The 18,264-nt window shown below is 44.6% G+C and overlaps 1 protein-coding gene across 1 annotated transcript in view; it reads left to right on the top strand.

Moving 5' to 3' along the window:
• The first annotated feature begins 78 nt into the window (after positions 1 to 78).
• LOC115120273 (short transient receptor potential channel 4-like) overlaps positions 79 to 18,264 on the top strand; it is a 129,265-nt gene continuing 111,079 nt past the window's right edge. Inside the window, exons 1-2 of the mRNA XM_065005056.1 lie at positions 79 to 302; positions 557 to 775. Coding sequence (XP_064861128.1) covers positions 144 to 302; positions 557 to 775 — 378 coding nt within the window. The 5' untranslated portion in view covers positions 79 to 143. The remainder of the gene's footprint in view (positions 303 to 556; positions 776 to 18,264) is intronic.

Below are 18,264 nucleotides of genomic sequence, written 5' to 3'. Positions count from 1 at the left end.
TATGTATTTCTCACCCAGCATCGTTTAGGCTTCTCTCATTGCCCCTCTCACACCTTCTCTGTCCCGCTACAGTCTGTGATGCCCTAGCCACAGCAGGACCCACAACAGCACCTGCCGTAAAAGCTGAGTTGAGGTGAGGTGAGATGTCTCAGCTGTACTACCGGCGGACAGACAGCTCTTCGTACCGGGACCGTATCCCGCTGCGGATCGTCCGGTCTGAGTCGGAGCTGTCTTCCCTGGAGAAGGCCTATCTGGGAACCGTGGAGAAGGGAGACTACGGCAGCGTCAAACAGGCTCTGGAGGTAGGGACGGACGTACAGGTGTGTGTGTGTGTGTGTGTGGGGGAGTTTTCGGTGGATTGATGGTCAGCACCTTCAATTAAAAGGTTGATGAAAATAAATAACTTCTTCAAAAGAGAGTTCAAATAAGTTTACCTTCACTGTCGGTTATCCAATTTACCACGATAATTAGTGTGAGATGGAATTTCCATTATCATCCCTTCCCAATTATTGTTACACCATCCCTGAGTTATCCTATCGTTGTCCCTTCCCCACAGGAGGCCGAGATCTACTTCAAGATCAACATTAACTGTATAGACCCGTTAGGCCGCACAGCTCTGCTGATCGCCATCGAGAATGAGAACCTGGAGATCATAGAGCTACTGCTGAGCTTTAACGTGTATGTCGGAGATGCACTGCTGCACGCCATCCGCAAAGAGGTGGTGGGGGCCGTGGAACTGCTTCTCAACCACAAGAAATCCAGCGGAGGCATGCAGGTAAGTGGAGGCGGGCGGGGCAGGTGGGTGAGCGGGGTGATAGTAGCAATACATTGTTGGGCCTTTTAAAACTTGTCCTGTTTAGGGCTGTGGCGGTCATTTTGTCAGCTGGTTATTGTCGCAATAGACTCGTGGTAATTGAACGTTAACATATAAACACGTTTAACATCTCCATTCCTCCGTGGATACCAGCATGGAGTCATGGAGATGCTAATACGTGCCTTTGGAACATCTACATTTAAAAAAAAAAAAGTATATTATTTATTTTAGTCAAGGTCTAAATAAACATTGTGATATGAAGAAAATGTATTTCAGAAGAACAGCACATCAGTTGTCCTACTGTATGTTATCTGGCTAGGCTCCATGCCATAGACTCTAGACTTGTTCATTCAGCAGACAATATATGTGTCTGAGTCCCATACTTATTTGGTAGTATATGATTTTATACTAAGAAGAATAATATTGATCTTAGCTGAATAAAATAAAAAGGAACATTTTCCCTTTTCGGAGCAATGAAGTGACTATGTTGCATATGAAGTGACTATGTTGCATATGAAGTGACTATGTTGAGCATAAAAGTGATCATTTGAAATAGGTCCTACTTTATGTGCTAGATTTTGGAGTTTTTAGGCATCTTCACTTGTGAATGATACAAACCTTAGAATGTATTAGAAACATAAATGGGCTGCATGACGGGACTATAGGCGAATGATGATCTAAGAAAGTTCTGTTCCTTATCTCAGGGTTTACACAGCTGTTCTCTCATCAAGTGATCAAATGTTCACCTATCAGACTATTCTCAATATAATGTAGTCTAAAATGTAAAATCGATTATGAATGGCCCGTTTATAAAATGAAACCGTCACGAAAATAAATACATTTAATCTGTAGGTCTTTGCACCGGAATGGCAAATGGAGGCCTCTTTCCCGCCGAGTTCGCTTGTCAATAATGCCAGGTAGATTACTCTGGTTATTTCACTCCACCATCAACAACTGTTTGACGAGCATGCATCCTGCACAACAGGTGATATTCCCACCCAAACTCTGTATGCCATGGGATCTCCAACCCTGTTTCCGCAACTTCCCAGTGCTTCATTTTGGGGATCCAATTCAAATCCGTTCGGGAACGTCGATGGTAACATGTTTTCACATCCAAACATATTTCATTAAACTATAGTCAGCCCCGTCTCTCTGCGCGCTCAAGAACGAAATTAAGGTGAGCGAGGAGGATATGGAAACGCATGGTGGTGAAATATTTGTTAGCTAAAGTGAATTAACGTGTCCTTTATTAACCTCTTAAGTCGACCCTCTACTTTTTTGAACATTCTGTTAAAAATCGCGCAACATTTCAGCGCCCTGCTACTCATGCCAGGAATATAGTATATGCATTTGCTTAGTCTGTGTGGATAGAAAACACTCAGACGTTTAAAAAACTGGTTAAATCACTGCTGTGGCTTTACCAGAACGGCATTTACATCGAAAAGCACAGGAAAAACTGATCACTGAAAATGGGAAAATATATCCATGCGCTACTTGATCCCATTGATAAAGGTGAACCACAATTAATTGACTGAGGTTGCAGTATCTACAGCTTCCACACGGTGTCTAGAGTCTTGTCATTTCCCTTCGAGTTTTTTCTTGGTCAAACACATGCAGGACACCGTATTTCCTCCGGTCTAGGACCGGATATTTTCGTTGAGTTTCTAGCCGGACATTTTTCCAGACGGACAGCTAATGATCTTTACATCGCCTCCTGATGAATTTTATCGCTTATTAACGTTTACTAATACCTAAAGTTACATTACAAACGTATTTCGAAGTGTTTTGTGAAAGTTTATCGTCGACTTTTTGAATTTAAAAAAATGACGTTACGTTTTGAAACAATGTTTTTTTCGTTTATCACACAGTCTACATATAACGATATCTAGGCTTTATATGGACCGATTTAATCGAAATAAAGACCCAAATAGTGTTTATGGGACATCTAGGAGTGCCAACAAAGAAGATGGTGAAAGGTAATGAATGTTTTGTATTTTATTGTGCGGTTTGTGTAACGCCGAAATGCTAATTATTTTGTTTACGTCCCCTGTGGGTCTTTTGGGGTGTTGCATGCTATCAGATAATAGCTTCTCATGCTTTTGCCGAAAAGCATTTTAAAAATCTGACTTGTTGCCTGGATTCACAACGAGTGTAGCTTTAATTCGATACCCTGCATGTGTATTTTAATGAACGTTTGAGTTTTAACTAATACTATTAGCATTTAGCGTAGCGCATTTGCATTTCCAGAGCTCTAGTTGGGACGCAAGCGTCCCGAGTAGAAGCAACAGGTTAATTCTGAAAATATATTTTTTTTAAATCCCTATAACTAGGCTATTCAAATATCAAATACAAAGTCACTATAATTGTAGGCTAACTCCATAAGTCGCCCTGCACAATCAATGAAACAAGAGCATCGGCTAGGCCTATACATCCTCAAGCGCTCCCAGATTCATGGATAGAACGTTTGGAGTGTAGCATAAGGTAACCATCCATAAGTCCATCCAGTATGCCTAATAATACAGTCCACACTGAAAGGTGATATTAAATATAATTAGTTTAATTTTGGAGTAGCCTTTAGGCAAAATCAATTATGTACCAAATCTTTAAAAAAAAATAAAAAAAGTGGTGTAATATACGGTAAGCTATTTATTTTGTAACGGCTCAATCATTATTTTAATTCTGTGTTTTTTTTGTGTTCTGGGGGGAGGACTTAGGCTCATAAATACTGTAGGTCGATGCATATGCATGAGCTCCTGTATGCATATGAGGATTTTTGAATTAATCACCCTAGGCCGTCACTGTGAATAAGAATTTGTTCTTAACTGACTTGCCTAGTTAACCTGTTGCGACGAGCAATCCCGTATCCGGGAGCGTAATTATAGCCTCAAGCTCATTACCATAACGCAACGTTAACTTCTTGCGTCGAGCCATCCCGGATCCGGGATCGTGAATACAGCCTCAAGCTCATTACCATAACGCAACGTTAACTATTCATGAAAATCGCAAATGAAATGAAATGAATCTATTTGCTCTCAAGCTTAGCCTTTTGTTAACAACACTGTCATTTCAGATTTTCTAAATATGCTTCTCAACCATTGCAAAACAAGCATTTGTGTAACAGTATTGATGGCTAACATAGCATTTAGCGTAGCATTTAGCGTTAGCAGTCAGCAGGCAACATTTACACAAAAAAACAGAAAAGCATTCAAATAAAATAATTTACCTTTGAAGAACTTCAGATGTTTTCAATGAGGAGACTCTCAGATAGCAAATGTTCAGTTTTTCCTGAAAGATTATTTGTTTAGGACAAATCGCTCCGTTTTCTGCGTCACGTTTAGCTATGAAAAAACCCCTGTATCCAGGATTGTGTCAATCTATCAGCAAGCTCATTATCATAACACAACGTTAACTATTCATGAAAATCGCAAATTAAATGAAATTAATCTATTTGCTTTCAAGCTTAGCCTTTTGTTAACAACACTGTCATCTAAGATTTTCAAAATATGCTTCTCAACCATTGCAAAATAAGCATTTGTGTAACAGTATTCATGGCTAACGTACCATTTAGCATTAGCATTCAGCATGCAACATTTTCCACAAAAACCATAAAAGCATTCAAATAAAATCATTTACCTTTGAAGAACTTCAGATGTTTTCAATGAGGAGACTCTCAGATAGCAAATGTTCAGTTTTTCCTGAAAGATTATTTGTTTAGGACAAATCGCTCCGTTTTCTGCGTCACGTTTAGCTACGAAAAAACCCCTGTATCCAGGATTGTGTAAATCTATCAGCAAGCTCATTAGCATAACACAACGTTAACTATCCATGAAAATCGCAAATGAAATGAAATTAATCTATTTGCTCTCAAGCTTAGCCTTTTGTTAACAACACTGTCATCTCAGATTTTCAAAATATGCTTCTCAACCATTGCAAAACAAGCATTTGTGTAACAGTATTCATGGCTAACGTACCATTTAGCATTAGCATTTAGCATGCAACATTTTCCACAAAAACCATAAAAGCATTCAAATGAAATCATTTACCTTTGAAGAACTTCAGATGTTTTCAATGAGGAGACTCAGTTAGATAGCAAATGTTCCGTTTTTACAAAAAATATTATTTGTGTCGACTAATCGCTCCGTTTTGTTCATCGCGTGTTGGTAACAAAAAATAAAATAAAAGTCATTAAAACACTAACTTTTTTCCAAATTAACTCCATAATATCGACAGAAACATGGCAAACGATGTTTAGAATCAATCCTCAAGGTGTTTTTCACATATCTATCGACGATAAAATCCATCGTGGCATTATACTTTCTCTTCTGAAGAAATGGAACGCGCATGGACAGATTACGCACACAGGACACCGGGCGGGACACCAGGTAAATGTAGTCTCTTATGGTCAATCTTCCAATGATATGCCTACAAACACGTCACAATGCTGCAGACACCTCGGGGAATAGACAGAAAGCGCAGGCTCATTCCTGGCGCATTCACAGCCATATAAGGAGACATTGGAACACAGCGTCTTCAGAATCCGGGGCATTTCCTGTATGAAACTTCATCTTGGTTTCGCCTGTTGCATTAGTTCTGGGGCACGCACAGATAATATCTTTGCAGTTTTGGAGATGTCAGAGTTGTGTGTTTCCAAGGCTGTCAATTCCATGCATAGTCGAGCATCTTTTCGTGACAAAATATTGCGCTTAAAACGGGCACGTCTTTTTATCCAATAATGACACAGCGCCCCCATAGGTTGAACAGGTTAACTATTCATGAAAATCGCAAAAGAAATTAAATAAATATAGTGGCTCACAAGCTTAGCCTTTTGTTAACAACACTGTCATCTCAGATTTTCAAAATATGCTTTTCAACCATAGCAACACAAGCATTTGTGTAAGAGTATTGATAGATAGCATAGCATTAAGCCTAGCATTCAGCAGGCAACATTTTCACAAAAACAAGAAAAGCATTCAAATAAAATCATTTACCTTTGAAGAACTTTGGATGTTTTCAATGAGGAGACTGTTAGATAGCAAATGTTCAGTTTTTCCAAAAAGATTATTTGTGTAGGAGAAATCGCTCCGTTTTGTTCATCACGTTTGGCTAAGAAAAAAACCCGTATCCGGGAGTGTAATTATAGCCTGAAGCTCATTACCATAACGCAATGTTAACTATTCATGAAAATCGCAAATGAAATGAAATAAATATATTGGCTCACAAGCTTAGCCTTTTGTTAACAACACTGTCATTTCAGATTTTCAAAAAATGCTTTTCAACCATAGCTACACAAACATTTGTGTAAGAGTATTGATAGCTAGCATAGCATTAACTTCTTCGAGATAGGGGGCTCTCTTTTAATTTTTGGATGAAAAACGTTCCCGTTTTAAACCCGTGTTAATTAAAAGAAAAAAGAAAGAAAAGGAAAGAAAGAAAGAAAGAAAGCTCTCAGTTTCAACCTGCTGTTAAACTTCTTTCTTCAAATTGATCGATTTACAGTGAGGTGAGTTTTAGAAGCACGTTACTGTTTTGATGATCAGTGTTTGATGAGATTTTAGATTGCATTTGCATTGATATCAGAGTGGTTAGAGGGACAATCGATCCCTGAGTACGAGGCCATTAGGACCTGGTGGAGGGACAATAGAGCCCTGAGTCCGAGGCCATTAGGACCTGGTGGAGGGACAATAGAGCCCTGAGTGCAAGGTCATTAGGACCTGATGGAGGGACAATAGAGCCCTGAGTACCAGGCCATTAGGACCTGATGGAGGGACAATAGAGCCCTGAGTGCGAGGTCATTAGGACCTGATGGAGGGACAATAGAGCCCTGAGTACCAGGCCATTAGGACCTGATGGAGGGACAATAGAGCCCTGAGTACCAGGCCATTAGGACCTGATGGAGGGACAATAGAGCCCTGAGTACCAGGCCATTAGGACCTGATGGAGGGACAATAGAGCCCTGAGTACCAGGCCATTAGGACCTGATGGAGGGACAATAGAGCCCTGAGTACCAGGCCATTAGGACCTGATGGAGGGACAATAGAGCCCTGAGTACCAGGCCATTAGGACCTGATGGAGGGACAATAGAGCCCTGAGTACCAGGCCATTAGGACCTGATGGAGGGACAATATAGCCCTGAGTACCAGGCCATTAGGACCTGATGGAGGGACAATAGAGCCCTGAGTGCGAGGCCATTAGGACCTGATGGAGGGACAATAGAGCCCTGAGTACCAGGCCATTAGGACCTGATGGAGGGACAATAGAGCCCTGAGTACCAGGCCATTAGGACCTGATGGAGGGACAATAGAGCCCTGAGTACCAGGCCATTAGGACCTGATGGAGGGACAATAGAGCCCTGAGTACCAGGCCATTAGGACCTGATGGAGGGACAATAGAGCCCTGAGTACCAGGCCATTAGGACCTGATGGAGGGACAATAGAGCCCTGAGTACCAGGCCATTAGGACCTGATGGAGGGACAATAGAGCCCTGAGTACCAGGCCATTAGGACCTGATGGAGGGACATTAGAGCCCTGAGTACCAGGCCATTAGGACCTGATGGAGGGACAATAGAGCCCTGAGTACCAGGCCATTAGGACCTGATGGAGGGACAATAGAGCCCTGAGTACCAGGGAATTAGCGACCAATTAAACAAAATTAAAAAAAATAAATAATTGTTAGCGAGTTGGGTACTAACGAACACATGTCCAGAGTGCATGAAAGGAGATTACCGTGACTCAACAGTCACGTGGAATTTTACTGGGGTCACCGCAACAGCCCCTAGTCCTGTTACACACGTGTACAAGTGTGTTTCTTGCACATCCCAACTCGCCCCTGGCAACAAACACCAATTGCACGTTGGTTCAGCGAACTGTCTTCGAAATGACGTGGAAACAACATTGATTCAACCAGTGTGTGCCCAGTGGACACCCCTGAGACACCCTTGGAGAGTGGGGTCACAGCCAAGGTCACAGAGCGCTAAGAACCTTGGCGTGATCCTGGACAACACCCTGTCGTTCTCAAATAACATCAAGGCGGTGGCCCGTTCCTGTAGGTTCATGCTCTACAACATCCGCAGAGTATGACCCTGCCTCACACAGGAAGCGGCGCAGGTCCTAATCCAGGCACTTGTCATCTCCCGTCTGGATTACTGCAACTCGCTGTTGGCTGGGCTCCCTGCCTGTGCCATTAAACCCCTACAACTCATCCAGAACGCCGCAGCCCGTCTGGTGTTCAACCTTCCCAAGTTCTCTCACGTCACCCCGCTCCTCCGCTCTCTCCACTGGCTTCCAGTTGAAGCTCGCATCCGCTACAAGACCATGGTGCTTGCCTACGGAGCTGTGAGGGGAACGGCACCTCAGTACCTCCAGGCTCTGATCAGGCCCTACACCCAAACAAGGGCACTGCGTTCATCCACCTCTGGCCTGCTCGCCTCCCTACCACTGAGGAAGTACAGTTCCCGCTCAGCCCAGTCAAAACTGTTCGCTGCTCTGGCCCCCCAATGGTGGAACAAACTCCCTCACGACGCCAGGACAGCGGAGTCAATCACCACCTTCCGGAGACACCTGAAACCCCACCTCTTTAAGGAATACCTAGGATAGGATAAAGTAATCCTTCTCACCCCCCTTAAAAGACCTAGATGCACTATTGTAAAGTGGCTGTTCCACTGGATGTCATAAGGTGAAAGCACCAATTTGTAAGTCGCTCTGGATAAGAGCGTCTGCTAAATGACTTAAATGTAAATGTAAATGTCACCATTGTCCAGCGCTCCTTGAGCAATTGGTGGTATCAGCCATGCTCAAGGGCACAGCAACAGATTTTTACCTCGTCGGCTCGCGGATTCGAACCAGTAACCTCAAGGCTACCTGCCACTATCACTTACAGGGGAAATGTTTAGGAGTCCAACTCAAAGGCCTTGTGGTTAGGTGCGTCCTGAGATTGGAAGGTTGGGAGTTTTGATCCCTGGCAGAGTCATACCAGAGACAGTCAAAGTGGGACCCGATGTGTCTCTGCTTGGCACTCAGCATTAAGGGGATAGACTGGGGGTAGTGCCCTGCGATAGACTAGGGTCCTGTCCAGGTAGTGTACTTGAAACAGGAGATGAAGGTACTGATTACTGTTTGAAGAAGACTATGTTGCTCTCTCTCTCTGTCTCTCTCAGTAACCCTCGCTCGCTCTCTTGCTCGCTCTTTCTCCCACTCTCTCCCCCTGGCTATCTCTGTAACCTGCTCTCTCAGTTTCCATCTATCTGTCTCTCTCTGTCTCCATCTCTCTCTCTCTCTCTCTTTCTCTCTCTCTCAGCACCTGCTCAGGGACCACTAGTGTTTGCGTGGGTTTTAATTAATCAAACACAATCACAATTGCTACAATATGCTAATACTGTGACACACACACACACACGCACACAATAATACAATATGTTAATGCTGAGATCACTGCTCCTCATCCACACTGATGTTGTTACTTCAGCTGTCAGCCAGGGCCACTGGGGTTGTTGGATCCCATGTTGTTATGCCAGCTTGTCAGCCAGGGCCTTGGGGGGTTGTTGGTTCCTTTGTTGTTATGCCAGCTGTCAGCCAGGGCCTTGGGGGGTTGTTGGTTCCCATGTCGTTATGCCAGCTGTCAGCCAGGGCCTTGGGGGGTTGTTGGTTCCCATGTTGTTATGCCAGCTGTCAGCCAGGGCCTTGGGGGTTGTTGGTTCCCATGTTGTTACTTCAGCTGTCAGCCAGGGCCTTGGGGGGTTGTTGGTTCCCATGTTGTTATGCCAGCTGTCAGCTAGGGCCTTGGGGGGTTGTTGGTTCCCATGTTGTTACTTCAGCTGTCAGCCAGGGCCTTGGGGGGGTTGTTGGTTCCCATGTTGTTATGTCAGCTGTCAGCCAGGGCCTTGGGGGGTTGTTGGTTCCCATGTTGTTACTTCAGCTGTCAGCCAGGGCCTTGGGGGGTTCTTGGTTCCCATGTTGTTACTTCAGCTGTCAGCCAGGGCCTTGGGGGGTTGTTGGTTCCCTTGTTGTTACTTCAGCTGTCAGCCAGGGCCTTGGGGGGTTGTTGGTTCCCTTGTTGTTACTTCAGCTGTCAGCCAGGGCCTTGGGGGGTTGTTGGTTCCCATGTTGTTATGCCAGCTGTCAGCCAGGGCCTTGGGGGGTTGTTGGTTACCATGTTGTTAAGCCAGCTGTCAGCTAGGGCCTTGGGGTTTGTTGGTTACCATGTTGTTATACCAGCTGTCAGCCAGGGCCTTGGGGGGTTGTTGGTTCCCTTGTTGTTATGCCAGCTGTCAGCCAGGGCCTTGGGGGGTTGTTGGTTCCCTTGTTGTTATTCCAGCTTGTCAGCCAGGGCATTGGGGGGTTGTTGGTTCCCATGTTGTTACTTCAGCTGTCAGCCAGGGCCTTGGGGGGTTGTTGGTTCCCATGTTGTTACTTCAGCTTGTCAGCCAGGGCCTTGGGGGTTGTTGGTTCCCTTGTTGTTACTTCAGCTGTCAGCCAGGGCCACAGGGGGTTGTTGGTTCCCATGTTGTTATGCCAGCTTGTCAGCCAGGGCCTTGGGGGGTTGTTGGTTCCCATGTTGTTACTTCAGCTGTCAGCCAGGGCCTTGGGGGGTTGTTGGTTCCCTTGTTGTTTTGCCAGCTTGTCAGCCAGGGCCTTGGGGGGTTGTTGGTTCCCATGTTGTTATGCCAGCTTGTCAGCCAGGGCCTTGGGGGGTTGTTGGTTCCTATGTTGTTACTTCAGCTGTCAGCCAGGGCCTTGGGGGGTTGTTGGTTCCCATGTTGTTACTTCAGCTGTCAGCCAGGGCCTTGGGGGGTTGTTGGTTCCCTTGTTGTTATGCCAGGGCCTTGGGGGGTTGTTGGTTCCCATGTTGTTATGCCAGCTTGTCAGCCAGGGCCTTGGGGGGTTGTTGGTTCCCTTGTTGTTACTTCAGCTGTCAGCCAGGGCCTTGGGGGGTTGTTGGTTCCCTTGTTGTTATGCCAGCTTGTCAGCCAGGGCCTTGGGGGGTTGTTGGTTCCCATGTTGTTATGCCAGCTGTCAGCCAGGGCCTTGGGGGGGTTGTTGGTTCCTATGTTATCTCAGTTTGGAGGGGTAGAGACCGAGATTAAGTGAAAATGAGAGAGCCAGAGTGAAAAAGGTAAATAAAGAGAGGGTTAAAAAGTGTGTGTGAGAGAGTGAATGAGTGAGTGGAGAGAGAGAAGAGAGAGATGGACACTGCTTATTGGATTTACTCAGATGGACAGAGAGATAAAACCGACCAGGTGATTTGCTCCAAACTGTCCTCAGGGCTTCATCTCTTCACAGTATCTTTTTTTCAATTTTCGCCTAAAATAACATACCCACATCTTGCTTCCTGAAGCTCAGGCTATGAAGCAAGGACATGCAAATGTGAAAATCTAGAATTATACAACACATTAGATCTGGTAAAAGATAAAACATAGAAAGACAAAGGCCATAATGTATTATTCCAGCCCAGCTGCTATTTAGATTTTGGCCACTAGATGGCAGCAGTGTATGTGCAAAGTTTCAGACTGATCCAATGAACCATTGCATATATGTTAAAAATGTATTGTACAAGACTGTCCAAATGTGCCTAATTTGTTTATTAGTAACTGTTCACGTACAAAACAAAACTATGCACTCTCCTCACACAATAGCATGGTATTATTTCACTGTAATAGATACTGTAAATTGGACAGTGCAGTTAGATGAACAAGAATGTAAGCTTTCTGCCCATATCAGATATGTCAATATCCTGGGAAATTTTCTTGCTACTGACAACCTCATCCTAATCGCATTAGCCTACATTAGCTCAAACGTCCCGCAGGGGACCCACCAATCCTGAAGAGGTTTTAATAGGCCACAGTATACACCAGCGGCTGACTTGTGAGACAGTGATTGTTCCTTTACCTCCTTGCTACATAACGAGAGAGAGAGAATAGGCTGCTGTGCCTCTGAATTTCCCTGAACTGTATAGAGTGGTTCATCTATTACTTTAAAAGGTTGTCGGAGAGGAAAATACATCTCATCTATTGAGAGAGAGAGAGAGAGAGAGAGAGAGAGAGAGAGAGAGAGAGAGAGAGGGGGGGATTAGATAGAAAGACCAGCAGAGAGAGGAAAGTACATCTTATCTATTGAGAGAGAGCGAGTGTTACAGAGAGCTGGTAGTCCCATCCACCAAACCACCAGGTGTGACATAGGGTAGAAACTCAGGGGGTATTTTAATTTGGTATAGATCAGACCTAACCCACTCTATTAAATTAGTCAAAACAGGAACATTTTACATTTGGCAAAAATTCAAAAGGAAATTATCTCAACTGAGAATAATGTCCTCCTGTGTGCTATCTTTATCCCCTCATTAGAATCCCCATACTTTAATGATGACAGCTTCTCCATCCTAGAGGGGGACATCAACCATTTCCAGGCCCAGGGACATGTACTAGTCTGTGCTGGCCTACATGCCAGAACTGGACAAGAACCCGATACCCTCAACACACAGGTTGGCAAACACCTACCTGGAGATGACAGCATTCCCTCCCAAATATACCCCCATTGGACAAAACTACGACAAAACAACCAACAAAAAGGGGTCACAACTCCTGCTGCTCCTTCTCACGCTGGGTATGTACATAGTCAATGGAAGGCTTCGAGGGGACTTCTACAGTAGGTACACCTACAGCTCATCACATGGCAGTAGTTCTTTTAATTGATTATATCACGGACCTCAATCCTGAGTCTCTCAGAGCGTTCAGTCCGTCCACTGATATGAGATGGAGGTTCACCTTCCAGCAAGACAATGACCCTAAACATACTGCTAAAGCTGTCACGACGGAGGTTCACCTTCCAGCAAGACAATGACCCTAAACATACTGCTAAAGCTGTCACGACGGAGGTTCACCTTCCAGCAAGACAATGACCCTAAACATACTGCTAAAGCTGTCATGACGGAGGTTCACCTTCCAGCAAGACAATGACCCTAAACATACTGCTAAAGCTGTCACGTCTGCTCCCACTCTTCCCTACCTGGCGCTTTAGGGCCAACAGCCCTGCATCATGCACTCCTGCCATCTATTACGCACAACTGCCTTCCCTCGTCATGCGCATCAGCAATATCGGACTCACCTGGACTCACTCATCACCTGTTTATTACCTGTATGTGTCAGTTCCCTGCTCTGTTCTCCGCTGCTGTTACTCGTTTGCTGACGCTGTTCCTGTCTCGTTCCATGTCCGTTCGTTATTAAATGTCTGACTCCCCGTACCTGCTTCGTCTCTCCAGCGTCATCCTGTAATGCCCTCCTGTCCAGCTGCTCAGTCTCTATTATCGTCTAGGCTAGATTACTATAATGCCCTCCTGTCCAGCTGCTCAGTCTCTACTATCATCTAGGCTAGACTACTGTAATGCCCTTCTGTCCAGCTGCTCAGTCTCTACTATCATCTAGGCTAGATTACTGTAATGCCCTCCTGTCCAGCTGCTCAGTCCCTACTATCATCTAGGCTAGACTACTGTAATGCCCTCCTGTCCAGCTGCTCAGTCTCTACTACCATCTAGGCTAGACTACTGTAATGCCCTCCTGTCCAGCTGCTCAGTCTCTACTATCATCTAGGCTAGACTACTGTAATGCCCTCCTGTCCAGCTGTTCAGTCTCTACTATCATCTAGGCTAGACTACTGTAATGCCCTCCTGTCCAGCCCTCAGTCTCTACTATCATCTAGGCTAGACTATTGTAATGCCCTCCTGTCCAGCTGCTCAGTCTCTACTATCATCTAGGCTAGACTACTGTAATGCCCTCCTGTCCAGCTGCTCAGTCCCTACTATCATCTAGGCTAGACTACTGTAATGCCCTCCTGTCCAGCTGCTCAGTCTCTACTATCATCTAGGCTAGACTACTGTAATGCCCTCCTGTCCAGCTGCTCAGTCTCTACTATCATCTAGGCTAGACTACTGTAATGCCCTCCTGTCCAGCTGCTCAGTCTCTACTATCATCTAGGCTAGACTACTGTAATGCCCTCCTGTCCAGCTGCTCAGTCCCTACTATCATCTAGGCTAGACTACTGTAATGCCCTCCTGTCCAGCTGCTCAGTCCCTACTATCATCTAGGCTAGACTACTGTAATGCCCTCCTGTCTAGCTGCTCAGTCCCTACTATCATCTAGGCTAGACTACTGTAATGCCCTCCTGTCCAGCTGCTCAGTCTCTACTATCATCTAGGCTAGACTACTGTAATGCCCTCCTGTCCAGCTGCTCAGTCCCTACTATCATCTAGGCTAGACTACTGTAATGCCCTCCTGTCCAGCTGCTCAGTCTCTACTATTAGATATTTAGATCTGGTCCAGAACACTGCAGCACTAGAAGGAATGAGCACATCACTTCACGTTTATCTGCACCACATTGGATGGCTGTAAAGTATCGGTCTGATTTTTAAATCCTGCATGGCCCTGGCCCCTGTCAGGTAGAAGGGTTAGCCCTGTCAGGTAGGAGGGACATGGCCCTGGCCCCTCTTATCTGACAGATCGTTCCATACAACCCAGTGAGGGTGCTTTGCTCCCACAAGCCGGTTCCTAGATACAGAACCAGGCCGGGTGTCGGGGCATTCCCTATTAAAGACCCTCAGTTGTGGAACAGCCCTGTCAGGTAGAATGGACAGCCCTGTCAAGTAGGAGGGACAGCCCTGTCAAGTAGGAGGGACAGCCCTGTCAAGTAGGAGGGACAGCCCTGTCAAATAGGAGGGACAGCCCTGTCAAGTAGGAGGGACAGCCCTGTCAAGTAGGAGGGACAGCCCTGTCAAGTAGGAGGGACAGCCCTGTCAAGTAGGAGGGACAGCCCTGTCAAGTAGGAGGGACAGCCCTGTCAAGTAGGAGAGACAGCCCTGTCAAGTAGGAGGGACTGTGCCAGAGTTTTTTTTCCAGAGTTCTATGGACAATTCCTTTGATCTCATGGCTTGGTTTTTGCTCTGACATGCACTGTCAACTGTGGGACCTAATATAAACATATGTGTGCCTTTCCAAGTCATGTCCAATCAATTAAATTTGCCACAGGTGGACTCCAATCAAGTTGTAAAAACATCTCAAGGATGATCAATGGAAGCTCAATTTCGAGACTCATAGCAAAGGGTCTGAAGACTTATGTAAATAAGGTTTTTCTGTTTTTATATTTTTTAAATTTGGTAAATCAAAATTATTATTTTTTCGCTTTATCATTAATGGGTATTGTGAATTCATTGTGGGGTATTGTGATGTCATTATGGGGTATTGTGATGTCATTATGGGGTATTGTGTGTAGATTGATGAGGATTTATGATGTATTTATTTAATCCATATTAGAATAAGGCTGTAACTTAATAAAATGAGGAAAACGTCAATGGGACTGAATACTTTGAATGCACTCTATCTCCCACAGATCAAACAGACCCACAAATTATTTGAAACAAATCAAACATTGATAAACTTCTGGTAGGTGAAATACCGCAGTGTTCAATCACAGCAGCAAGATTTGTAGCCTGTTGTCATGAGAAAAGGGCAACCAGTGAAGCTTAAACAACATTGTAATTTGCACATTGCTAAAACACTGTTCATTGTAGCTGACAATATAACACTTGAAACGTCTTTATCTTTTTAAAACTTTTTAATTGCACTGTTTACTGTTAAATTCTTCTCACTTTTGGTTATTATTTACTTCACTTGCTTTGGCAATGTAAACACATTTCCCATGTCAGTAAAGCCCCTATGAATTGGAGAGGGAGAGAGAGAGAGAGAGAGAGAGAGAGAGAGAGAGAGAGAGAGAGAGAGAGAGAGAGAGAGAGAGAGACAGAAAGAGAGAGAGACAGAGAGAGAGAGAGAGAGTAATCATTGCTTTGTTGGGATGTGATGAGAGGATGTGTGTGATTCCTGATAGTATGTTTGCCTCTTGACATTGAGATCAAGAGAGAGAGAGAGAAAATTGTGAATCTCATTTATTGCTATTGTCCTCTTCTGCTGAGAGATTTATTAATCCACAGATAGATTCTTGGGGTGACTGCTAAAATTGTCTGTATTAGTCTTACCACGCCGCATGCTGTCTGACCTATGTTTCCTCTATATTACTTCTGCAGTGTTGCCTTCTACTGTGTCTTCATTTACTCCAGTTCCATCGGAGGAAATGTAGTGTAATGGGGAATGATTTGGGTTTCGGGATGCAGAGACAGGTTTTGAGTTCTATAGAGTGGACCTCACATTCCTACTGAGCTGCTTGTGTGTTGTGTCTCGTTCTGCAGGTGGAAATAGGAGGACTGTACTTGTGGCAGCTTGAATTTTTAGATCAAATTCATGATAGAGAGCAACTCTATCTATATGAGAGTACTCATGAAATTGGCCAGTGTTAATTCAGGTGTTATATTAACTCTGTAAGTATTACATTAACACTCGTTGGTGTAAAACTACTCCAGTGTTGGTGTTAAGAACCGGTGTTAAACAAAAACCACACCCATTATTATCATATTTCCCAGCATGCTCTATTGCAGGTAGATTTTTTTTTAAATTGTTTGTTAGAATATCTGTTTTTAGCATGTACTTGATATTAATGTTATGGACACCTTTAGGTATTAAAAAAATATAATTAGAAAAATATTGGATAAAATATTACATTTGTGTTTTACTACAGTAGCCCTTAGAAATGCATTGAGTAACACATTTTTTATTTTTTTTATTTTTATTTCACCTTTATTTAACCAGGTAGGCTAGTTGTGTGTTTTTGTCTCATTCTAGGGTCTTTGTACTGTCTAGGGTTTTTTGTAGATTTATGAGGTTGTTTTCAAATAGGTGTTTATGTTGGTCAATGGTTGGGTATTTCGTGGGTTATTGTCTATGTGTCACGTTCTGACCATAGTTCTGTTGTGTTTTCCTTGTTTTCGTGTTGGTCAGGACGTGAGCCGGGTGGGCATTCTATGTTGTGTGTCTAGTTTGTCCGTTTCTATGTATGGCCTGATATGGTTCTCAATCAGAGGCAGGTGTTAGTCATTTGTCTCTGTCACGGTTCATGAATCCACTGCCTCCTTTTCCTTTTCTCTCTCTCTCTCTCTCTCTCTCTCTCCCGTGTTTGTGTGGGCGTGGTTCCCAATCTCGGCCTGATTGTCTGCGCCAGCTGGAATCACTTATCTTCCCTTTATATGTTCTGTAACCAGTGTTTCTTGTTGTCAGATCGTTGTTACTTCCCTGAGGTTGTGTTGTGTGTCCGTACTCATCTCTCGCCGCCCTTGTGTGGATTATCTGCTGTGCTCCTTCCTACCCATCCGGACACTCTCCCCTGGGTTTCTCAGCACGCTCACATAGGAGGATGCGCCCTAGTCCCTGGGTCGGATTCCGTCTGAGTACAGTCTGTCTGTCCTGTTGCTGCTGTAACCTGTATTCATTAAACCATCGTTGCTTGCATCTTGCATCCGCCTCTGTATTGTTACAGTCTCTGATTGGGAACCATATTTAGGTAGCTTGTTTTGTGTTGGGGTTTGTGGCTGGTTGTTTCTGTCTTTGTGTTCTCTGCACCAGATAGGACTGTGTTGTGTTTGTGTTCTCTGCACCAGATAGGACTGTGTTGGGGTTTGTGGATTTGTTTCCTGTCTTTGTGTTCTCTGCACCAGATAGGACTGTGTTGGGGTTTGTGGGTGGTTGTTTCCTGTCTTTGTGTTCTCTCTGCACCAGATAGGACTGTGTTGGGGTTTGTGGATGGTTGTTTCCTGTCTTTGTGTTCTCTGCACCAGATAGGACTGTGTTGGGGTTTGTGGGTGGTTGTTTCCTGTCTTTGTGTTCTCTGCACCAGATAGGACTGTGTTGGGGTTTGTGGGTGGTTGTTTCCTGTCTTTGTGTTCTCTGCACCAGATAGGACTGTGTTGGGGTTTGTGGGTGGTTGTTTCCTGTCTTTGTGTTCTCTGCACCAGATAGGACTGTTTCAGGTTTTGCCACATTTGTTATTTTGTATTTGTGTAGTGTTCATGTTATCGTCTTTTATTAAACATGTTGAACACGAACTATGCTGCATTTTGGTCCTTTTGGTCCTTCCACGGAAGAGAGCCGTTACACTATGTGTAGTTGCACGTTAGCACATTGTTTATATCGCGGTCACGTTCGTCTTATTCGTTTTGTTGTTTTTGTTTAAGTGTTCTTCATTAAATAAAGAAGAATGTTTTCTAACCACGCTGCGCTTTGGTCCACTCCATACGACGACCGTGACAGAATAACCCACCAACCAAGGACCAAGCACCGTGGTAACGGGCAGCAGCAGCAATCAAAGGACTTCTGGACTTGGGAGGAGATTCTGGACGGCAAAGGACCCTGGGCACAGCCAGGGGAATATCGCCCTCCCAAAGCAGAGCTGGAGGCAGGGAAAGCAGAGAGGCGCCGGTATGAGGAGGCAGCACGGCGGCGCGGCTGGACGCCCGAGTAGCAGCCCCAAAAATTTATTGGGGGAGGGCACACGAGGAGTGTGGCGAAGTCAGGTAGGAGACCTGCGCC

Source organism: Oncorhynchus nerka, linkage group LG19 (assembly GCF_034236695.1).
Source record: "Oncorhynchus nerka isolate Pitt River linkage group LG19, Oner_Uvic_2.0, whole genome shotgun sequence".
NCBI classification, from domain to species: Eukaryota; Metazoa; Chordata; class Actinopteri; order Salmoniformes; family Salmonidae; genus Oncorhynchus; species Oncorhynchus nerka.
Note: the sequence above shows the minus strand (reverse complement) of the source record. Positions and strands in the feature narration are given on the sequence as shown.